Source organism: Lemur catta, chromosome 2 (genome assembly GCF_020740605.2).
Source record: "Lemur catta isolate mLemCat1 chromosome 2, mLemCat1.pri, whole genome shotgun sequence".
In the NCBI taxonomy this organism is placed as follows: domain Eukaryota; kingdom Metazoa; phylum Chordata; class Mammalia; order Primates; family Lemuridae; genus Lemur; species Lemur catta.
Genome location: NC_059129.1, coordinates 108,490,845 through 108,516,340, shown reverse-complemented (window position 1 = coordinate 108,516,340; position 25,496 = coordinate 108,490,845). Strand labels below are relative to the sequence as shown.

Below are 25,496 nucleotides of genomic sequence, written 5' to 3'. Positions count from 1 at the left end.
AAAATTTCTGATTAGATAACTTGTATTTTTAAATCAAAATGCAAGAAAAAATAATTAATGTTGGAGGGTATTTGGAATGAAACTCTTTGGGGGGCCCTTACAGAACTAATCTATAATAAACAAATGACAGAGGCAGATGAGGGGGAGTCTATGTGTGATGTCTGAAAGTCTGAAAATCTAAGAAATAAATAGTGACTTGACAGTGGATGAAAGAGGAAGAATAAATGACTAGTAAACTCTGATACCATTGTTGATAAATGGTGGTTTTAGATAATGCTGAAGCAAACCTAGAGCTGTGGGAAATGGTAAATGAAGAATGTTCATCAGGTAAAGTAGAAAAGCTGTTATAGTCAGTTTTTGATAGTATAAAGGAATACAAATATAGCAACAGATATTTTAAAATTTGGTTATATTTTGGTTTTAGTTTTGGGTATACCATACAAAGTGTCATGTCTAGTAAATTTTGACTATAGAATAGGTAAAGTAGTTCTTGAAGCCTAAGTTATACTGGATTTACTAGTCAAATAAGCCACTTTCCCTTTAGATTTGGAAAATTATTTCTTGAGTTTTAAAGACAAACATTTATTTTATAGCTATCCCTAACTCCCCTAACTCCTGAGACAATATAAAAATCTATTTAGTTATGCTCTCTAGCATGTATCAAAGGTATGTCTTGAAAAGTAATGTTTTTAGCATTTCCTGGGTACAATGGTAGAATATCTTATTATTGAGATTACCCCACAAATATTATAGTTATAGCATTCCTACCATATTCCAGGTCCTGTGTTAGGACCTGGGATATAAACATATACAGTTATTGCTGCCAAGGAGTTCACAGTCTCAGGGGCTCCAAAAGAATATGACAAATGCTATAGCAGGTATTTGCAGGAAACTAAAAAGAATGGAGTCCATAGCTTTATGTAAGGAGAAAGAAGATTTCCTGGAAGAGAAGGTATCTGAGCTAATCCTATTAATAAAACATTGCAACAAAATTCATATTTTAAGAACAAGAGAGCAAACAGTTGTCCTGTTTGTTTATATAAAAGAAATAACCAGGAGAATGAGGCTAATAAATCACTTTGGAATGCCCAAACTTTCTTCTTTAGAATGTCTATCTGAATTTCAAGTTGTTAGTAAATATAAATAACAAATAAATAATGCATATGAATACAATAGTCTAGGACTTTTCCACATTGCTTAAATTAATTGGAAATGGATTCTCTTTGGCTTTCTTCATTCATCACACAACTGTTTATAGCCATCAACAGAACTTAATCCCTTTGCCTTTTCCTCATAGGGTCACTGGAAATTCAATGAAACATATGAAACTTGGTACAGGATCTGGAACACAGTAGGGTTGACTAAATGATAGTCTCCCTCTCCAGTCCCAGGTGGATTGTATATGTCCTTTCATTACAGTGCCTTTGCAATTAATGGTGCTCTATAAATATCTGAACTATACACTAACCTCACAGCTGATTACCAGCACCTACCAATGAAATCTTTAACATCTTCCCTCTTTCCCCAATTTTCTATGTCCCCACCCTATTTTTTCTTAGTAATACCTTGTGACAAAACTCTGTAGGGATAAATTCCTAAATCAAGACTGTGATATTTTAAGTTGTATCATATTTTTTAAAACATCTCATAAGGATGATTCATTAAACGGTTGCTGGAAGTTTCTGCCAATCCAACTGCAAATAGAAGTATCAAGACTTTATTATCTGTGGAAAAACAAATCCCACAAGTTTTGAGATTACATACAATTCCAAATTCCAGAGTAGGTAAAGATAAGGCAGTAAGTGTAGATGGAGTACACTGACAACAGATGGCAGCATTTCAACATCAAGGCCTCCGTTACACTTCCATGTTCTGCTGTGACTTGAAGAATTGCTAAACCCTAGGCAAGGTAGTCAACAGATTATGTCTACATGTAATACCAAGATGGCAAGCACATAGGGATGTAGCCGCTGCTACATAGTACTGTAATGAGAAAAGACAATATAACATGAAACTATTCTGAGACAGAGGGTGTGACTTGTTGGAGTTGTAAAGGGTGTAACAGGAAATGGAACTGGGTTCTGAAATCCTGAAAATGGGAGTATTCACCAATCATAAGAGCCATGGACACATATAAACACTTAGAAAGCAGCTCAACTGCACCCCCACAATATAGCAGGAAGTTGGATGACTTTTTTAAAAAAGAAATGAAATTTATATTTGGGTGCGGTTCAAATAAACTAAAGAGAGTTGTAAGTAATAGGAAATGAGTATTACAATTACTTTTTCGATAATGTTTCTTATATGTTAGTAGATTTGTATGTGGCTTATAACCAAAAAGAATTAAAAAAAACTGGAACTGTTAACTTACACAAGAAGAAATAAATTCCCTCAACCTTCTATATTCCATGATTAACAGCAAAGACTTTGGAGAAAAAGATACTTAAATTGAAATCCCTGAGCTTTCCAGTTGTTTGACCTTAGCAAGATACTTAGGCTCTCTGAGATTCATCTACAAAAAACTGATCATACCTACCTCAAGAATTTTGTGAGGATCAAAGAAATAAAGCAAATAGCAAAATGCCTAACACAGTAAGCACTCAATAATTGAAAGCTTTTATTATTGTGGTTCTATGTATTCCTCCCTACATTTAAATTATTTACTTCAAGTTTCTGAAAATGCATTGTATATTATGCGTAGAGAAAGTGGCTGGGAGCTTGGCAGCTGTAGCAAATATTGCAAATGAAAATAAAGTTAATTTTGGAAAGGAATGGGGAAAGATGCAAATTTTAGTTTCATATTATTTATTGTGTATTAAAACCTCTGTGAAGGTCCCTATTTAAGCTGAAAGCAATGATTTCATGATTAGTTTTGCTTAGCAAAGTTTGCTGAGGCCAAAGGACTTTATTGCTTGATGTTAAGCAGTCTGCCCCCACAGTACCCAGAGTGCAAACCAAAATTATGATTTCTTGCTCCTCATTGGCCTTGCGTTGGTGAAGGGGCACACAGTGCAGGCTGTGGGTGGTAATTAACTGGAAGGGTCTGTCCCAGGAACAGATCACAGAAGACTCTGTGCTCAGCTAGTAAAGTATTCCCCTAGGCAATGCAGGAGATACAGTTCTCACCAGCCTACTCTAATCAGACTGGTTTCTCTTTCCCTTTCCAGGACTGGCTATTCTTGAATTGGAAGGGGTTTGAGAGTGGGTAGGCAGAATGTAAAGACAGCAGTTGCTGTACACTTTCAAAGGCACCGCAAAATTCAAATTTAAAGTTGTAGTTGTGAGGGTTTAGCAGCCTCACTAGCCTATCTCAGCTGAGTAAGGGTCATGTCTCATTTGTTTTTGTGTCCTCAATTACTCAACAGGGCTCTGCATTCGATATATTTATAAATACATGAAGCTTCATAATTTTGTTTTTCTGAAATGTCACCTGTGGGAACACTGTTCCCATTTTTGAAATAACTATACCTTTTAAAGTACAGTCATGTGCTGCATAAAGGTGTTTCAGTCAACGACAGACCACATATGATGGTGGTCTCATAAGATTATAATACCATATTTTTACTGTACCTTTTCTGTTTACATATGTTTAGATACATGAATACTTACCATTGTGTTACGGCTGCCTACAGTATCCAGGACAGTAACACGTTGTACAGGTTTGTAGCCTGGAAGCAGTAGCTATACCATAGAGCCTAAGTGTGTAGTAGGCCATACCACCTACGTTCGTGTAAATACACTCTGCTGTTTGCACAAGGATGAAACTGCCTTGATCATATCCCCCACGTCCCCTCTCATTAAGTGACACATGGCTGTAATTGCTTCATAAATATATGATTTGTGGTGTAATAAGAGGAATATCATGTGCTAAGCAAAGGTACTAAGCATTTTACCTTACTACTGAGTGAAGTGAATTTTGGAAACTAGGCTTCCAAGTTAAATAATAAGCTAAGTATGTGACAGGGTGTAAGACATGAACCCAGGCCTACTTGACTCTTAATGACAAGACAAAAAGTCTTCTATTAACTCAGCAAAATCTGGTCAGCCATTTCAACGTACAGCTTTAGTTAGGCAGTTTCTACCTGGAATTTAGGGTCTGGTTTACCAGGAACAGCCGGTGCGTCCACCACTCCACCCTAAGCAGGAACTGCGACGGAAAAGGTAGGACGTGGCTACTGCGCACGCTCACACCGCCCTTCCTCGCTCTCCCCGCCCCTGGACGCCACCGCAGCAACTTTCCGGACGACTTTAGAACGACTTCCGCCCACTGTGAAGTCAAACTGGGGGAAAACCCTTTCTTTCTGCGACGTGGACACCCTTCTCTTCCTACGGCCTTTCCAACTTGGAAGCACAAACCACGCGCCTCCCTTCCTCAGAAGCTCAAGCTTGCAATTTGCCAGTTGTCAATATGGCCGCAGACGGGCCGGTCCCAAGCGAGGCCCCTCATAGGCCAAGGTCACATCCTGGCCCCGCCTATTTTGTCTCTGCGGGCTTCGTCCGCCCAGCTCTTCGCCACGCATGCGCAGCGGGGGCGGGCCCGAAGGTGGGACGGTCCGAGGCTTCCGTGTGCCGCCGCGGCCGCCGCCTCAGCCTCGCCGCGGCTGCCCCTCTGAGGCTGTCTTGCCGGCGTTAGCTGCGCGAGGCGAAGCGCGGGGACCGACGGAGCGTGCGTGCGTGCGCGGGGTTCCCCGCAGTCCCAGCAGTTCCCCTCGCGCCGGGCGGGCGGCGAGGGTCAGCAGGAGTCGGGGGAGGCCCTAGACGGCGCCATGTCGGCTGGCGGCCCATGCCCGGCAGGAGCCGGAGGGGGCCCAGGGGGCGCCTCCTGTGCCGTGGGGGTCTCCCCCGGCGGGGTGTCCATGTTCCGGTGGCTGGAGGTGCTGGAGAAGGAGTTCGACAAGGCCTTCGTGGATGTAGATCTGCTCCTGGGCGAGATCGATCCGGACCAAGCGGACATCACTTACGAGGGGCGACAGAAGATGACCAGCCTGAGCTCATGCTTTGCACAGCTTTGCCACAAAGCCCAGACTGTGTCCCAAATCAACCACAAGCTGGAGGTGAGCCGGGGGCGCTGCGGGGGTGGCGTTCAACCCCAGGCTGCCCGGTGGCGTCAGATCCCATTTAACGCACCAGTGAAACGACCCTAGAAAACTCACTGGGGCATTTGGGCTTTGAATGTGATAGGAGAGTGCGTGCGTATGTGTGCTAAGGAAAGGCGTGAGATGAGGTTGCGGGAGAAAAAGGGGTGTAGACCGACGTGTGGGTCTCCCGGGATCCTGTCATCCACCTTCCTAGTATCTCACTGAGGAGGAAACAAACTAATTACACTAGCCGTCCTTGTACATGTTACATTAGCAAACCTAACAAAGATTTTGTCATGAAAATCCCGTAGCCCGACCTTTTAACGTTTGAGTTTTGCAGATCTACTTTCACATTGATAAACCAGCTTTGTACATTTTCAGACAGATACAGTCTTAATTATTTCTATTGTAACTAACACAGGTTAGAATCTGTGGTTGCACACAGAAACATGCATGAACTATTTAGGGGAATCTGATCAAAGCTCTTAGGAAAATTTAGTGGGATACATAAGATAGTATTAATATCATTGTCTTTCTTGGTTTATATCCACAGTCCTTACATTACAGGCAAATACCTGCATAGCTCCCTGCAATTATTCACATGACTTCTAACACTGAGGTCTTATGTGTTTGTACTTTCCTGTATTTCCCAAAGTCTGGATTTATTTTTGAGAACATGTAAAGAATAATCATTTGCATTAGTCTCTAATTCTGGGTGTGGGGGAGGGTGGAGTGGTGGTGAGTCCAAGAAAAACCTACCACATTATGCAGAAAATTTAATTAGGACATTATTACAATACTTAAAAATCATGATAGAGCACTTTCTAACTAGGCAATTTAAATAAGGTAATGGGTCTTTCATTTTAAAGTAGATAAAAATGGGGTAATCAGTGATGTGCAAAGCTCTTTGAACATTGGCTTTTCAAAGAAATCATTATTGCTCCTACTTGTAATTGAGAGTCCCATTGTATTGAAACCATCGTGAATGTCAGATATGCATCTTCTCCTGCTAAGTGATCAGCATTCTTTCTCTCCTATTAGTTAGCCATAAAAATATGGTATAATTAATCTTTGATTAGCATAGGTTTACATATCCAAGATTTTGTGGCACTTCTCCACAGAAAGGACTCTTCATTTCTTCCATCCTTTTTGAAAAGTTTGGAATGAAAGTGCTCTGACAGGAGGATAATCACTTCTTATTGTGGGTAAATGAAAGTATCTCTCCATTTTTTGATTAGTGGTAATTTCCAAAAGATTACTGTTTTTTCAAGTGGTGAAATTGCATTTGATGGTTTTTAGAAATCGTATGTTAGCTTTAAACATCAAAGATCAAGAGTAGCTTTTGCCACATGCTGTGTGGTTTGAATGTGTCCCCCCAAATTCACGTGTTAGAAACTTAAACCCCAGTGTGGCGCTGTTGAAATTATTGAATCCCCAATGTGAGGCCTTTAAGAGGTGATTGGTGAATGGATTAATCCATTCATGGATTAATGGGTTATTAGGGTAAGGGATTAATGGGTTATCATATGAGTGGAACTAGTGGCTTTATAAGAAAAGGAAGAAAGACCTGAGCAAGCACGTTAGCACATTCACTCCCCTCGCACAGAGTCCCTGCCAACAAGGCAGCACTCACCAGATGCAGCCCCTCGATGTTGGATTTCTTTGCCTTCATGATTGTAAGAAATAAATTCCTCTTCTTTTTATAAATTACTCAGTTTCAGGTATTCTGTTATAAGCGACAGAAAATGGACTAAAACACCACATACAAACATTCATATCATGTACAACTGAAAGTATCTACTGGGGATAAACAACTTTTTAAAAATGAAACAGTATCTTATATATTTTTAAAATGACCTAAGGAAACTTTAAACGTTGATTTTTTTTTGATGTCAGAGATAAAAGCTAAATTTGGAGAAAGGATCATTCTTTGAGTAGGAGGTGGTGCTCAATTTTTTTTGTCTTTAAATATTTTAGATAAGTATTCAAAGTTGTGATAAATGATGCATGTTCTTTTTTCAGGAATTATAATTACATATTCTGAGTCCAAATCCTGGTTTAGGAAGTCACATTATTTTTCAAAAAAAGAAATGCTATCACAATGTGAGCATGTTTTTTCGACATGCTTGAAACCCTTGATTTAAAGATCTTAGAAAATGGGGAGGACAGAGACATAACTTTGATTTTTTGCTTGTGTGTTTTTTCAGTTACTGTTGACTTTTCTGTCTTTGGTGTTAATATTTACACATTTAGCAGTTTCTAAAGTTTTCATGGAGTCAGTTGTATATTGCTGTGGAAAGAGGTTCATTGTAGCACTGCCTTACAAAGTAGAACTGCTGCTGTACCATTTGCAGAATTTCAGGTGTTGCTCCATGTACTATTACCAATCTTCTGAGATCTTGAAATCTTAGAAAAAATTTTCATACTTTCTTGCCCTATTTTATTCCTTAGTAAGCAGATTAAATTAGTTCTATTGTTTTAATTATGTGGACATTAAGACACATATTTGAGGCCACTTACGGTTTCACATAACAAATGTGTGGCAAAGCACTGTGGTTTTAAGGACGTATTACCATAATAAAATATTTTTATGTAATCCAAATATAGATCCCTCCAGTGTGGGTAATTTATAATATATTTAAATTGGTCTTGAGTATTTTTCCAGATTGCCCCTTCTGCCCAGTCCTTATGTAGGTAACACTGTGTTTAATACTAATATTAAACTTGTAGCTAGAAAAACTATTTTGCAACCCCCCCAAAAAAAATCATAGGTTACATTTTTTTAAAATTTGAATAGGCTGTGGGGCCATTTTTGTTATTTTTAATTGACACAATAATTGTACATATTTATGAGGCAAGGTGTAATATTTCAATACAATGTATACAATATGTGATGATCAAATCAGGGTAATTAGCGTATCCATCACTAACATTTATCATGTCTTTGTGTTAGAAACAATTCAAAATCTTCTCACCTAGCTATTTGAAAATATACAATAAACAATTATTGTTAACTGTAGTTACCTTACAGTGCTGTAGAACACTAGAACTTATTTCTCCTATCTAGCTGTAATTTTGTATCTGGTAACCAACCTCTCCCTATCTCTCTTTCACAGTAGTGGGATTGCTGGATCATATGGTAGTTCTGTTTTGAGTTTTTTGAGGATATAGATTACATTTTTAAATTATATATAAATGACATCCACATGACTTCTTGCCATAAGTGATATTTCGCAAGAGTCATATCTAAGGAAAAGGGAATGGCAGAGGATATCAGAATATTTTGAGGTGGTGCCATTTTCACATTACTCACTTCTGTCTTATAGTTCCCACCTGGTTGAGAATTCCTGCTATGGTGAGCCACCTGGTGATGGCTATGCTGGAGTTACAGGCATTGATTCGGATAGTAGTAGTAGCGTGGGGGAGAAAAAGAAGAAAAGAAACTTTATCTAAAGAATGTAAGTCCCTTTAAATTGTCAGGCCCACACAGGCTTTAGAATCACGTAGCAGTAATGTCACTTCCCCTTGAGCTAAATAATTATCTCTTGAAGCCACCTGCTATGTGGACTTTAGACTGATGCCAAGTAGCCATAAAATTCCATATGCTGGACACCATAACTCATAACCTGTAGTTGAACAATGTATAGCCAATCACTAATCAATGTTATTTCTGTAAACTAATGAGAATTTCTGTCAAACAACTTTGTATCAGCCCCACCCCTTGTTCCCTTTTACCTTTAAAAACCTATTCGTTAACACAGGCTGCCAAAGCACTCCCCAAGGCAACTGCCAAGAGTGTCCTGATCAGCTGTCCTCATTTTGGCTCAGGTAAACTCTTTAAATTATATATTTGTGCCTCAGCCTCTTCTTTTTAAGTCGACAGTAGTAGTAGCAGCAGTAGTAGGTGTGTTGGAGTAGAACAAAAGTTATGAACCAATACTTTAGAAAGCTCACCTCCCTGCCTTGAAATACAGTGTTCTGCCTATTCACTCCTTCTTTAAAATAGCAGCACAACAATACAGTTTCTATCACACCTTCCCTTCTTTCAGCCGTAGCTGAATTAATATCTCCTTAAAGTGATTTACTGTTCACAACCATCAGTAGAGGAACTTTTAACTTTGATCTGAAGCCACATTGATAGTGAACTGATGATATACTTGTCCTTGTGCTACTTTAAATCTGTCCTGTTTTTAAACAGGCTATTTTGCAACATTGAAGTTAAAGTTTACTATTTATTTAGTATATCCTTATGAACACTAATTATGTGCCAGATGCTATGTTGCGCACTTGGAATACAATGGAGAGCAAAAAAGGGCATGGTCATTGCTATTATGGAGCTTCGATTCTGTTGGAGGAAATTGTTGGGAGAATAATCACATAAATAAGAAATTGCAACTTTGCTGAGTACTGTGAAAGGTACATAAGAGTAATGAGAGTTTGTTTGGGGTGTCAAGGAAGACTTCCCTGAGGAAATTACCATTGAGCTAGGACATAAAGGAATTATGTGTGAATAGGTCATAGTTAGGCTAAGAGAAATAGGAATATCATTCAACACTGCAGTAGAGGAAGTAGGAAGTGGAAAACACCTATGATAGGCAAGGGCATGGTGCATTTGAAAAACTGAAAAAAGTTGGTATGTGTTAGAACAGAGGGCAAAAGAAGAGAGATGCAAGATAAGTTTGAACAGGTGGGGAGGGACCATTTCTACTTAGTTTTATGGGCCATGAAATAGATTTGGGACTTTACCCTAACAATGGGAAGTGTTTTAAGCCAGTTGGTAATCTCAGATATGAAGTTATAAAAGAATAGTTTACTTTAGCTATGATGTGGAGAAAGGTGGGGAGAATGACAAGAGTGAAATGCAGGAAATTATTTAGGAGGTTCTTATCATGATCTATATGAGATAGTGATAGTGGGGGCTAAGATAGTAGAGATGGAGGAAAGTGAACAAGAGAGACAAATCAACAAAATCTAGAGATGGATTGGAATGGAGGGATGAGGAAATTGAGGATAATTCCAAGATGTCAGTCTTGTGCAGCTGGCTGCCTGGATAGATAGTTGGATGTACAATATTGTTAGCAATGATGATGTTGCCAACCTTATTAATCAATTACTGTAGGCCAGACTCTGTCTTAAGCCTTTTATATATATTGATTTATGTAATTCTTAAAACAGTCCTGTGAGATAGGTTTATTGATGTGGTTATTCCCATTTTTATGGTAAGGGGCCTGAGGCTACAAAGCTAAAGAAATCAATCTCTACACAAACACACATTTATGTCTTGTTGGGGATAGAGGAGGTGGAAAGTAAAGCAGGCAGAGTGAGTGTGGCTGGATAGGTAGCTAGAAGGGAGAGTGTGGGGTTCAAGGGAGGTATTGTTTTCATTTTGTTTTTAAGTGAAAAAATAAACTTGAATGTTTGTAAGTCAGCATCTAGTTGAGGGAAAGGCTGAGTATTATAGAAAAGAGAAGGGTAATTGATATTAGTAAGATTGTGAATGAAGGTGGAATGCAAAGTACAGGTAGAGAGAATGGCCTTATATTAGAGGGAAGGAGACATGATGAGAGCAGACAGTGGGAGGTCGTGGGAGTTTTTGTGTGATGGTTTCTTTTTTTTTTTTCCTGTAAAATAGGAGCCCAGCTCAATTGCTGAATGTGGGTAAGAGTAAGAGCTTGAGGAAAGTAGAAGAGGCTTGAAACAGTTATGGGAGAGCAGGAAAGCCAGTTGGCCAGAGAAACAGAACTGCCAGGCATTGCTGAGGACCTATTTGGGGTTAGTTATCATAAATCCATGGTGCAGCCAGTCTGTCTTGTGTGACTGTTTCTAGAAATACTTACCCGTTTAAGTGCTGGCACAGCAATGAGAGTAATAACTGGATTCATCTAGTGTTGTAGCCAAGGAGTTTGTTATATTGACAAGAGTGTTATTGAAAGGAAAATGGTGATGGGGATGAAGAAGAGGAGATACACTGAAGAGTAAGGAAGTAGAATTGACAGGATACGATAATTATGTAGATGTAGAGGGTAAGCAAGAGGAAGGGTTAAGGATAATACCACATTTCTGTTGGAGTTGATACCTTTAATGGGTTGAATAGTGTCCCCCCCCCCAGAATTCATGTCTACTCAGAACCTCAGAATGTGACCTTATGTAGAAATAGGATCTTTGCAGACATAATTAATGTAAAGATGGAGATAATAGTGGATTAGAGTAGGTCTTAAATTAATGGAAATATACTAATAGGAGACAGAAAAGAACACAGACACAGAAAAGGCTATGTGGAGATGGAAGCAGAGATTGGAGTGATAATGTCCACAAGCCAAGAAACGCCAGAGATTGCCAACAGCCACCACAAGCTAGGACAGTGGCACTGGACAGTTTCTCCTTCAGGGTTTCCAGAAGGAACCAACCCTGCAAGTACCTTGATTTTAGATTTCTGGTGTCCTGAACTGTGAGAAAATAAACTTTTATTTTTTAAGCTACCTAGTTTGTGGTAATTTGTTATGAGGGCCCTAGGAAATGAGTACTTTACTATTCACCAAAGTAAGAAATCCATTGGGAAGGTGGGAAAGATAATGAGACAAGTGTAGGATATTCTGCGTAGTATAGATCCTTATCCTTTTTTGCATATTCCTAACATAGTCTTCTAATTGTTTCTTAACTTGCCTTCTCCAAACCATGCTTTCGTTGCCCTAATCATTCTAAAATGATTCATTTTTGTGGTACATATCTAAAAAGGCAAATCTGATTCTGTCATTTTTCTTTCTATCCCTCCCTATTACCTACTGGCTAAAATTCAACTCTTTAGCATGGTGATCAGTGCTCAGTCTGTCCTTATCTCTTACCACTCCTTCTTAGCTGCTTTTGCCTCAATAAAACTAGTCTGTTTGCAGTTCTGTTAACAGGCCTTGCTCTTTCATGACATCTCTACTTTGGCATAGACTTGTGTGTGTAATGCCTTCTCTGTCCCCTTTGTCCACAGTATGAAACACCCACTCATGTTTCAAGACTCCACTTACATCATCATCTCTGTGGAGGGTTTCCTCACCCCACTCTCTGCTCTCTGCAGGCAGAGGCTGTGCTGAGGCCTTGAATTCACTTGAACTATTAGATTTATTATGCTGTACTATAGTTAGTGGTTGTCACATATCTCTACTTCTAGAACGTAAGGTGTTTGAGGGTCAGGATTATGATTTAGGTGAAATAATCTGAACTGCCAAATGCTTTGTGAAAACTGACTTTGAGGGTAGCATTATCTCTTTGCGAACCCATTTTGATTTCTAGGAGTTGTTTTTGTTTTTCACTAAGTGCTCCCAAACCACATTGAGTGTTGCAAAATTCCTTTGGCTTATATGTGGATTACAGAATTGATTTTTGGTCCCTTTTTAAAATTGGAAATTTGGAACTCACACATTAAATACCAACCTTTCTGACCTGCTTATATCCCTATCTCACCTATCAGATGGTTTTCACGTGTTAGACTTTTCCCTTTCCCACTCTATGTATTAGCAGATTTCATTCAGCACTCAGGGAACTTCTGCCTTCCTTTACCTCTTTCTGAATTGGTACATCACACATGCTTGTATAATAGTGCCTACCACACTTTGCATCATAATTGGAAATATATTTTTATCTCTTTCTAACAGACAGTGAACTTCTTTGAGACAGATTCATGTCTTCTTCATCTTTTTGTCCCAGACCATGGTATACAGTGAACAATCAATAAATGTTTATTTGAATGAATGAATTATTCAAAACATCTCTAGTGTTCTGCCATAAATCTTCAAAGATTACCAACAATTATTCTGTAATATAAGCTTCATGAGAGCTGGGATGGTGTCTGTCGTGTTGAGTCTCACACCCGTGGTGTCTAACACAGTGCCTGCCACACTGTTGAAGGGTGGATCTGCAGGGTCATTTAGTTCCTTGGTATGTGATCACAAGACTATTATATGAGTTAATATTTGATGGTATTCCATTTTGAGAAAAAATTGAAACTGATTAAAAATCACTTTAAACATCATAGCATGGATTTAATGTACCTGTGACTTTCCTAAAATATTAAGTAGATTGATCATCCCACCCTATCTCCAGTTTGATCATAGAGCAGATGAGTTCTGTGACATTAAAATGGAATCATTTTATATTGTTTGGAACTTCATTTTGAGGTTTACACCAAAGTACTTTAACTTTCTTTTTTCTTTTTTTTAGCTTGTTCATTCATTTATTTTTTTAAAAAAAATTGTCACCCAGGAAATATCAGGCATGGCAGGAGGTGCTAGGGTTTGGGGTGAGCGAAAGCAAACAAAATAAGTACTTTATACATCTCAGATTTATCTACTGGTCTCCATTTCAAATCCTCCAGCCCTAGTTTATTCATGTTGTCTCTCATATTATAGATAGCTGCCTATTTTTTTTTTCTTTTTTCTTTTTTGAGACAGAGTCTCACTGTGTTGCCCAGGCCATAGTGCCGTGGCATTATCCTAGCTCACAGCAACCTCAAGCTCTTGGGCTCTAGCAATCCTCCTGCCTCAGCCTCCCGAGTAGCTGGGACTACAGGCATGCGCCACCATGCCCGGCTAATTTTTCTATGTATGTTTTTTTAGCTGTCCATATAATTTCTTTCTATTTTTAGTAGAGGCGAGGTCTTGCTCTTGCTCAGGCTGGTCTTGAACTCCTGAGCTCAAACAATCCACCCGCCTTGGCCTCCCAGAGTGCTAGGATTACAGGCATGAGCCACTGCGCTCGGCCCGTAGCTGCCTTTTTTGAAAACATGAATGTGATACTGTCATTCTGCTTAAAATTCCTCAATTGCACTTTGAGTAAAATTCAAACTCCTTATTGTGGCTGACAAGCTCTGCATGATCTGACCTCCAGTGATATGTCTTAACATTTTTCCTCTTCCTGTCCACGGTCCAGCTGCATGGGCCACCTTTTGGAAGCTCTAAGAGAAAGTTCTCAACTTTTTTGTTTCAAGATCCCTTTATAGGCTCACAAATTTTGAGGACCCCAATGAGCTTTTTATTAGGTGGGTTATAGGTACTGCTATTTACTGTATTAGAAATTAAAACAAATAAAAGTATAAATATTTATTATATCACTTAAAAGCAACAATAAACCCAATACATGTTAATATAAATATTTTAATTAAAAAACAACTATATTTTCTAAAACCAAAAAATAATTACTGAAAAGAATAGCATTGTTTTATACTTTGTCAAATCTTTTCAGTGTCTGACTTAATAGAAGACAGCTGAATTCTCACATCTGCTTTTGTACTGAGTCTGTTGTGATATGTTGTTTTGGTTAAACAATAGGAAGAAAATTTGTTCTCACAAAAATCTGTAGTTAGATAAGGGAGGAAGATTTTAATAGTCTTTTCAGATAACTGTGGATATTCTTTTTGATAGTAAAAGTTGACAAGAGGTAGTTCCTTAAATGTTAGTTGCAGTGTAGAGTCTGAAACTATATAAATGAACTTTTTAAACACTGTTACATTAAAATGCATTAACCACTCTAGCACGTTGAATGGATCTTTACCCAGGCATGATTTTATAACATCATACATTGGTCATTTTGAAATGGTTTACCAAGTTATGAAGATTTTCCAAATGTTGATACATTTCATTATGTAATATTAAAAATTCACATTTGTTAGTATCACCAATCTCAATAGAAAAATCTATAAATGTTGGGAAGTTGTCAAGCTCATGATTACGGATTCAGGTTTTCCAAAATTCTCATTTTCACTTACTTGAAAGCTCAAATTTTTATCTTTGGCAACAGATATTGTTGGTAGTTTTCTTGAAGTATCATGTTCAGTTTATTGATTCTCAAGAACATGTCTACCAAATATTTTAATTTAAATAACCAGAGTTCTTTTAAATTGAAATGGTGTTCTACACACACACAAATGTTCAGCTTGCAACTGAAACAATTGCATGAGTGCTTGCTCCTTGAGAACAGTAGCTTGGTATCAGCATAAATGCTTTATGCATACTTCCCATTTCATCACATAGAATGTTAAAAAGACATGTACTCAGGATCAGGATTTTTTTAAATTAATAATTTTTACTGCTCCACGCAGGATATTCTTAAACTTTAAAAAAAAAAAAAAAACTTGCAAGTGCATGGCTATAAAGAGTACAGTGACTGCCAGTACAGTTTTGTGCCACTGCCTTGACTTGTATAAAAATGTCAGCATTTTACTTATTACTTTCATACCTTCAGTACAAATGTCAACGTAGTGAAAAAGACAAATAATATTTTCTTATTCTGAAAATAGTTTTGACCTTCCGGAGCCCTTGAGTTGGTCCCACAGACCTTGGGGTTTGTTGCTTCAACAATAACCGAGATGCTTCCTAGAAGCTATACACCCCCCACTCTGCAAATTCTCTTCTTTTATGAATAATTTCTTTCATACAGCTTATTATGTATATATTACAGGCCTTTTTTTTTTTTTTTTTTTTTTTGAGATATGAGGTCTCACTATTAGCCAGGGTGGAGCACAGTGGCTGTCACAGGTGTGATCATAGTGCACTGCAGCCTCAAACACGTGGCCTCAAGTGATCCTCCTGCCTCAGCCTCCTGAGTAGCTGGGACTACAGGTGCACACCACTGTGTCTGGTTTACTGGCTTTTTAATGACCTTGGAGAAGTAAGTTAACCTCTCTGTGCTTCAATTGCCTTATTTGAACAAAAAGTGCATCTCTCAGAGGATTATTGTGAGGATTATGTTTGCTTGTTTAGACTACAGACCATGATTTCTTTGGGGAAAAGCAGTGACAGATGAAATTAGTGGTCATTATGGTTGGATAGAAAAAATTGGAGTGAATAGGTAGAGTTCCCTATCTGATTTCCCTGTCAGAACTTTAATACACCGGATGAGCAGATTACTTCAAGAGCTGACTTGCAATAAGGAGGAGGAGGAGTATTTCCTGTCTTGAGGGATGGCAGATGTTTTCAAATTTGACCTTTGAATATATTTTCTGTTCAGTCATAGTTTTGTGTTTTAGAATAGGACTCATTGCCTTTCTGTAATTTTGAATAGTGGGAACAACACTACTTCAGGGACAGGTAGAAAATAGAGGAAGATTCATTATAAAATGAGTAGGTTAAATTAAATGATATTTTGAAGGTATGTAAGAAAAGAAACAGAATGGATCAAAATGCTTTGATCAGTTACATTATCCCCTTGACTTTCATCACAGAAGAAAAGGTCTTGTGAAGAATGGTTCTGTCTCTGCTGTCTGTTAGGTAATTTAGGATCCTTTATGTAAGAAACTCTATGATACATGTTTTTAAAGATTTAGTTCCAGGAAAAAAGATAGTCTTGCCAGAGAAAATGGCATTGCTTCCTTTAATGAGAGAAAGAGAATTGAATCATCTGTAAAGATTCTCTTATTACTTAGAAGCTCAGTATGAAATTTAATATAGTACTCAATAAGCTGTAATAGGTTAGTGTTTTTTATAGTGATAACCTGCCATCTATATATGAGCTTTTTTTTTTTGTATTTTTATTTTATAGACTATGTGAGCTTTAAAGCCTTTTAGAAAGTAGGTAGGTATAGATGATAAATTTTAGATACTGGCATTAAATCGTATGATTCCTAGAGATCTAAATTCCAATCTGTACTACTCATCCTAAATTACATTTTCAAACATAAAGAATATGCAGATATTTAAAAGATGAAGTGATTTCCTTTATACATGTATTTATTTTTTGAGACAGGGTCTGACTCTGTTGCCTGGGCTAGAGTGCTATGATCACTGTAGCTCGCTGCAACCTCAGACTCGTGGGCTTAAGCTATCCTTATGCCTCAGCCTCCCGAGTAGCTGGGACTACAGGCACATGCCACCATGCCCAGCTAATTTTTCTATTTTTTGTAGAGATCAGGCTCTTGTTTGGGCTGGTCTCAAACTCCTGGCTTCAAGCAGTGCTCCCACTTTGGCCTCCCAAAGTGCTAGGATTACAGCCCAGACTGTACACATACTTTAAAACATACAGTAGAAGCAATCATAGGTAGATGCAAGACAGTTTTTGCATCTTTACTGGCAGCTTTCTGTGCTATAGTTCATGATAGTTAAATTTCTATTTGGAGTCAGCTATTTTCTTTGTAATTCCTAAATAACTTGGAGAATGTGTGCTTTTGTGTGCATGCGTGTCTGTGCCTGCATCTCTGCCTCTTTGCATGCCTACATGTATGTCTGTGTATGCTCACAAATCCAGTGCCTGTCCATGTGCATGAGTGGAGATAATGGAGATGGGGCCGGGGTTCAGAATCTCTTGCTTAGAGCTTGGTCTAGTTCTGAGATTTGGGGATGAGCTCTTATTTGGAGCTTGTAAACTGCCTCCTTACCATTTTTCCTGTTATTACCAGAATCATATGATGTGAGGAGGTCTTAGTTTTAATCCCATGCAATTTATAATTTGGAGCAACTCAGAATCTCTTTGGCCTCAGTTTCTTTATGTGTAAAATAAAGACGTTTTATCAGATTCTTTTAGGTTCATATCTTGGACTTTCTAAAATTTTGTCAGAAGAGTTGAATGGCATGCTGAAACTCACCAGTGAGTTGGATCTAGTTTTCCTGCTGTGCAACTTGGGGCTCACTAATTTCTTATCTCAGTATTACCCTTCCCCCAAACAGGATGCTTTTGAGGGGTGCTTAAAGTAAAATAATTGGTGTTTTTTATCCAATTAGACAGTTAAAGAAATAAAAACTAGCCTATGTTTAGAAGGAAAAAAGTGCAGCTGTTGTGTATTTTTAGATTATTTTGTTTGTGGAGGATGAAGGTCTAGACAAAATGGGTTAATAGGAAACTCTGAATTTAAAAAATTACTTTGATTTTGGTGCCAGAGAATGGAATCCAGTAGTTCAAAATTACGTTAGGAAGAATTTATCTTGCTGGAAAAGTTTGGATGTTTTGAAAGAATATGAGATGAGAAATAAGAATAGTAATGACTTTATTAAATATAAATGAATGATGATGATAATTCTATAATGTTATTTAGGTAAACTGCCTATTTATCTCTCTTCTCTATTCCTGGGAATACTTTATTCCTACTTTGTGCAATATGCCCTGAATTTTCGTCTGTCTTACGACTCCATTCCATAGCTGATACTGGTGATCTGGGGGACCACATTTTGAGAATCACTGCCTTAGAAAATCTCACTGGTGATTGATTTAATAACTTGGGTAAAGTGAAGGCTATGCTTTTAAGGCTCAGAGACCCTCCTAGAATGATATTGACTTAATGACTTGTAGGAAAATAATGTCTTGGTGGTCAGTTTTATTTATTTTTTTTTAATTTCAGAATATTACCGGGGTACAAACATTTTGATTACATGTTTTGCTTTTGTGCAGTTGGAGTCAAAGTTATCAGTGTGCCCATCACTAAGGTAGCGTGCATTGTGCACATTAGGTGTCAATTTACGCGTCCCCTAAACCCCCCCACCTACTACTTGGTTTCTTTTGAGTTTTACTACCATATGTGCACATAGCTGTTGATTGATTAGTTCCAATTTAATAGTAGTACAGGTGGTGTTCATTTTTCCATCCTTGCGATACTTTGCTTAGGAGAATGGTCTTTAATTCCATCCAGATTGTTACAAAAGGTATTAGTGCACTTTTTTCTGGCTGCATAGTACTACATAGTATACGTATACTACATGTTATTAATCCACTAATATATTGATGGGCACTTGGGTTGATTCCACATCTTTGCGATTGTGAATTGTGCTGCAGTAAACATTTGAGTGCAGGTGTCTTTTTGATAAAAAAGATTCTTTTTACTTTGGGTAAATACCTAATAGTGGGATTGCTGGATAAAATGGTAGGTCTACTTTTAGTTCTTTCAGGTAATCTCCATACTATCTTCTGTAGAGGTTGTACTAGTTTCCAATCCCACCAACAGTGTATAAGTGTTCCCTTCTCTCCACATCCACACCAGCATCTGTTGTTTTGGGACTTTTTGATAAAAGCCATTCTCACTGGGGTTAGGTGATATCTCATTGTGGTTTTGATTTGCATTTCCCTGATGGTTAGAGACTTTACTCATTTTTTCATATGTTTATTGGCCATTAGTCTATCTTCTTTTGAAAATATTCTGTTCATGTCCTTTGCCCACTTTTTTATGGGGTGATTTGATTTTTTTTTCTTGCTGATTTGTTCTTTATAGATTCTGGTTATCAGCCCCTTATCAGATGTATAGCATGCAAATATTTTCTCCAATTCTATAGGTTGTCTGTTCATTCTATTGATTGTTTCCTTGGCTGTACAGAAGCTTTTTAGTTTAATCAAGTCCCATGTGTTAATTTTTGTTGTTGCTGTGATTGCCTTTGGGTTCTTCTTCATAAATTCTTTGCCTAGGCCTATATCCAGAGGAGTTTTTTCAACATTTTCTTCTAGAATTCTTATAGTTTCATGTCTTAGGTTTAATTAAGCCTGTCATCAGTTGTTAATTTTTGTGAGTGGTGAGAGATGTGGATCCTGTTTCAGCCTTCCACATATGGCTAATTGTCCCAGCACCATTTATTGAATAAGGATTCTTTTCCCCAGTGTATGTTTTTGTTTGCTTTGTCAAAGATCAGATGGCAATATGAGAATGGTTTTATATCTGGATTCTCTGTTCTGATCCGTAGGTCTATGTCTCTCTTTTTGTGCCAGTACCATGCTGTTTTGGTTACTATAGCCTTGCAGTATAGCTTGAAATCTGATAAAGTGATGCCTCCTGATTTGTTCTTGGTGCTTAAGGTGTCTTTAGCTCTTCTGGGTCTTTTCTGGTTCCATATGAAGCGTAGAAGTATTTTTCCTAGATCTGTGAAAAATGATTTTGTAATTTTAATGGAGATTGCATCGACTCTGTAGGTCACTTTGGGTATAGACATTTTAATAATGTTGATTCTGTCAATCCATGAGCATGTTTTTCCATCTGTTTACATCCTCTGTAATTTCCTTCCTCAGTGTTTTGTAGTTCACCCTGTGGAGGTCTTTTACCCTCTAAGTTAAATATATTCCTAAGTATTTTATTTATTTTGTTGCTATTGTGAAAGGTATGGAGTCTCTGATTTGGTTCTCAGCTTGACTGTTGTTGGCATGTATGAATGCTAACTGATTTTTTTTATTTTTTTGAGACAGAGTCTTGCTCTGTTGCCCAGGCTAGAGTGCCGTGGCATCAGCCTACCTCACAGCAACCTCAAACTCCAGGGCTCAAGCAATCCTCCTGCCTCAGCCTCCTGAGTATCTGGGACTACAGATGCACGCCACCACACCCAGCTAATTTTTTCTAAATTTTTAGTAGAGATGGTGTCTCACTCTTGCTCAGGCTGGTCTTGAACTCCTGAGCTCAAGCAATCTTCCCACCTCAGCCTCCCACAGTGCTAGGATTACAGACATGAGCCACCATGCCTGGCCGCTACTGATTTGTGTACATTGATTTTGTAACCTGAAACTTTGCTGAATTTGTTTATCAATTCCAAGAGTCTCCTGGCAGAGTCTTTGGGGTTTTCTACATACAAGATCATATCGTCAGCAAAGAGCAATAGTTTGACTCTTCTTTCCCCATTTGGCTACCCTTGATTTCCTTCTCATGTCTGATTGCTCTGGCTAGCACTTCCAGCACTGTGTTGAATAGAAGTGGTGATAGTGGGCAACCTTGTTTGTTTCTAGTTCTAAGCAGAAATGCTTTCAGTTTTTCCCTGTTCAGTCTGATGTTGGCTGTGGGTTTGTCATATATGGATTTTACAGTTTTGAGGTAAGTCCCATCTGTGCCTATTTTGTTAAACATTCTTATCATAAAAGGGTGCTGGATTTTGTCAAATGTTTTTTCTACATCTATTTGAGAGGATCATATGAATTTTGTTTTTGCTTCTATTACATTTATGTGGTAAGTTACCTTTATAGATTTGCATATGTTGAACCATCCTTGCATCTCTGGCATGAAGCCTACTTGGTCATGGTGGATTATTTTTTTCATGTGCAGCTGAATTCAGTTGGCTAGGATTTTATTGAGAATTTTTGCATCTACCTTCATAAGGGATATTGGTCTGTGATTTTCTTTTTTTGTTGTTGTGTCCTCTCCTGGCTTTGGTATCAAGGTGATATTGGCTTCATAGAACGAGTTGGGAAAGATTCCTTTCTTCTTACTGTTATGGAATAATTTCTGCAGTATTGGAACCAGTTCTTCTTTGAAGTTCTGGTAAAATTTGGATGTGAAACCATTTAGTCTGGGACCTTTTTTTGTTGGAAGATTTTTTTATTGCTGCTTCAATTTTGATACTTGATAGTGTTCTGTTCATGAATTCTGTTTCTTCCTGACTGAGCCTAGGGAACTGTGTGTTTCCAAGAATTTGTCCATTTCCTTCACGTTTTCAAGTTTATGTGCATATAGATTTTTATAATATTCAGAGATAATATTTTGTATATCCGTGATATCAGTTATGATTTCTCCTTTTTCATTTCTGATTGAGCTGATTAGAGTCCCTTCTTTTCTGCTTCTGGTTAATCTAGTGAGAAGCCTGTCAATTTTGTTTATCTTTCCAAAGAAGCAACTTTTTGTTTCATTAATCTTCTGTGTAATTCTTTTGTTATTGATTTTATTTGGGTCTGATCTTGGTTATTTCTTTTCTTCTGCTGGGTTTGGGATTGGTTTGCTCTTCCTTTTCTAGTTCCTTGAGATGATTCATTAAATTGTTGCCTTGTGATCTTTCTGTCTTTTGGATGTAGGCATTTAAGGCTATGAATTTTCTTCTTTTTTTTTTTTTTTTTGAGACAGAGTCTCATTTTGTTGCCCTGGCTAGAGTGAGTGCCATGGCGTCAGCCTAGCTCACAGCAACCTCAAACTCCTGGGCTTAAGCGATCCTACTGCCTCAGCCTCTCCCAAGTAGCTGGGACTACAGGCATGCGCCACCATGTCCGGCTAATTTTTTCTATATATATTTTAGTTGGCCAGATAATTTCTTTCTGTTTTTAGTAGAGATGGGGTCTCGCTGTTGCTCAGGCTGGTCTCGAACTCCTTCGAGCAATCCACCCGCCTCGGCCTCCCAGAGTGCTAGGATTACAGGAGTGAGCCACCGCGCCCGGCCTGAATTTTCTTCTTTTTCCTCTTAGCACTGCTTTTGCTGAATCCCACAGATTTTTGATAACTTGTGTCCCCTTTGTCATTTAGTTCTAAGAACCTTTTGATTTCCCTCTTAATTTCCTCCTTGACCCAGCTATCATTTAGCAGTAGGTTGTTTAGCTTCCATGACTTTGTGGTGTAAATGAGTCTTTCTGTTAGAGTTGATTTCTAACTTAATTCCACTGTGGTCTGAGAAGATACATGGTATAATTTCTATTTTTTAAAATTTGTTGAGACATGTTTTATGGGCTAGGTTGTGATCAGTCTTAGAAAATGTTCCATGAGCTGATGAGAAGAACATATATGCAGTGGTTTTTTTAGTAGAATGTTCTATAAATGTCTGTTAGGCCCATTTGTTCTAGAATTCTGTTTAAGTTCATTGTTTCTTTGCTAATTTTCTGTTTGGAGGATCTGTCCCGTTCTGTCAGTGGGGTTGAAGTCCCTGCCTATTACAGTACTGCTCTTTATCATTTTGTTTAGATCAAGTAGGATTTGCTTTATAAATCTGAGCACTCCTGTGGTAGGTGCGTAAATATTTAGAATTGTTACGTCTTCTTGTTGAATTATTCCTTTTACTATTATATAATGACTTTGTCTTTCTTCACTTCTACTGATTTGAATCTATGTCTACACCAGCTTTCTTTTGGTTTCCATTTGCGTGGAATATTGTTTTCCATCCCTTCACCGTGAGTCTGAATGAATCCTTGTGAGTTAGATGTGTTTCTTGGAGACATCAGATACTTGGCTTGTATTTTTTTAATCCATTCAGCCAGGCTTTGTCTGTTGAGTGGGGAGTTAAGCCATTCATACTTATTGAGAGAGTTGATAAGTGGGGTGGGTTTCTGTTCTTCCTATTGAGTAGAACTTCATTGCTCTGTTTTACATCTTGGACCATTGTGGGCTCTGAACTTTATTTTTTTGGTGATTTTACTGTGGTGGGTGTTTATTGCGTTGGTCCATGTAAAATGAAGTTTTGAGTACTTCCTCCTCTCATCAAACAGGGTCAGGTTTGCCAGAGTCTCGATAGGAAATCATTAGGCATCTGCCTTACAATCCTGACTTGGCTCCTGACTTTTTTTTGTCTCTTAATCTTAAAAAATCTATAAAGGGTGCCCTTTTTTCTTCAGTTAATAATGTAAAAAAGACTGCATTGACATTGTTAAATTCCCAGGACCCTAAGTTCTTTAGGGATGGACTAAATGGCTGGTGTTATCACTTACAAAAGTGTCTTGACCTCAGTGGAGCTTATGTTGAGAAATAAAGTTTATATTTTTAATTTTTATCTTTTAATTCCATTTTTCCATGAACTTTTTGAAGTCTCCTTTTATTTCTGTTGCACAGCCCTGGGCTAAAGTATAATATCACAGCTTTCCTATTACAGTAAAAACATGTGAGCTGTGGATTTCTGATCTGAGGAAGGGCACAATGAAAGCATAGTTTTAACTTAAAAAAAAAAATTGGAAAAAACAGAACAACTAGAATCACAGAAGAAAAAAAACCCACTGACAGGCTCTTCAGCAAAACTGTATGTGGAGGTATCCTGACAAACCCCAGAAGTGGGTAGATCAGGGTAGCAGGACCCACCTAAATCTCATGTGGAGGAGCACCTTATGGCAGAAGGAATAGAAAGGGGAGCCCAGAAACCCAGAAATCACCAACAAATCCCAAAGGGAGAGAACATCACTTTGAGTGAAAAATTTCAGGAAGCGGATCTGAGAACAACAAGCAAACCTGCTTCCAGGTTGCAGATAAATGAAAAACAGACTATGGGGTCACACTAAGAGGCTGCTGGAAGACTAAAAATGACTGGAATGTACTTTAAGAATTTCAGAAATTTCCAAAAAAAACTACTTTGGGCAAAGACAAAGTCAAGTTCTAAAGAAACATTGCTAGAAGTAGAATCCCAACCATGCAGGGAAGAAACATGAAGTTTGAAGGGAAGAGAAAGTTTGTATTAAAGGTAGAGGAGGGATACATAGGAGGTAGATTTTAAAACAGTTGCTATGGCTACACTGAGAGGCCATGGTTTTAAATAGTTCACTTTTAAGACCAGAAGAGGGAGCCTTAAACTATAAAGCTAGGAAAGAGACCCATGCTTACTGCAGGTCCCCTATGTGGAAGTCTCCTCCTAAATGTATGTTAAAACACCTGTCATTTAAATACGAGTAACAGAAAAGAATTTCATTTGTATCCAATAAAAATGTACTATAACCAAAAAAAAATTAATAGAATAATATAACAACAAATAATGAAGTCATATCATAAAAATATGACCACAAAGCAGATGAAAACTGTAAACTATGTTATAAACTAAAGGAAATTAATAATGTTATTCAACAACAAATAAAGCAGCATAATTCAGAAATAGGAGAACTCAAAAAGAATAAGTAAAAATTTTTTTAAATGCTTGTAGAGCTCTGGCAAGAATTAGGAAACAAATCATTTTAAAGTGGAAACATAGAAGGAACATAAAAATATGCAGTGCACTAAGTACAGCAAGAAGAAGAAGATATGCAAGACAAAAAAGGATTTGGGAGAAAATTATAAGTATGAAAGATAGGAAAAGAACAATTAACAATAGTATAATTGGAGTCCCTGAAGAAGAACAAACAAATATTCAAGACTACTCTCAACAAACCCTCATATATTGCTGGTGGGAATGTAAAATGGTTCAGCCACTGTGGAAAATGGTTTGACAGTTTCTTAAAAAGTTAATCATAGAATTTCCATATGACCCAGCAATCCACTCCAAGGTATACCCTAAAGAATTGAAAACCGGTAAATATGTGTATGTATGCTCACACAGCACTGTTCATAATAGTTAAATGTCCATAAATGGATGAATGGGTAAACAAATTGTAGTATGCTCAATAAAAGAAGCCAGACACAAAAGGTCACACATTGTATGCTTCCATTTATATGAAATATCTGGAATAGGTAAAACAATAGAGGCAAAATGAAGATTGGTGGTTGCCACAAAACAGGTGGAGAAGGGAATGAGGAATGACTGCTTAGTGAATACAGAGCTTTCTTTTATGACAATGGAAATATTTTGTAGCTAAATACAGGTGGTGGTTGCAAACATTGTGAATGTATTATAATAAATGCCACTGAACTTTTCACTTTAAAATGGTTAATCTAATATTATGTGAATTTCACCTCAATAAAAAAATTTACCAACCATTTCATTCTTTTTTTCTTTTTGGCAGAGATGGGGGATCTCACTATGTTGCCCAGACTGATCTTGAACTCCTGGCTCAAGCAATCCTCCTGCTTTAGCCTCCCAAAGTGCTGAGATTACA

The 25,496-nt window shown here is 37.8% G+C and overlaps 1 protein-coding gene across 3 annotated transcripts in view; it reads left to right on the top strand.

Moving 5' to 3' along the window:
* Positions 1-4,514: 4,514 nt before the first annotated feature.
* Positions 4,515-25,496, top strand: part of GOPC (golgi associated PDZ and coiled-coil motif containing) — a 48,956-nt gene continuing 27,974 nt past the window's right edge. For 2 of the 3 annotated variants that reach the window (XM_045544249.1, XM_045544248.1), the window contains exon 1: positions 4,525-5,054. In XM_045544249.1, the coding sequence (XP_045400205.1) occupies positions 4,767-5,054 (288 nt within the window). In that variant the 5' untranslated portion in view covers positions 4,525-4,766. Of the gene's footprint in view, positions 5,055-25,496 lie in introns of all 3 variants that reach the window. The other variant, XM_045544247.1, reaches the window with a different exon arrangement.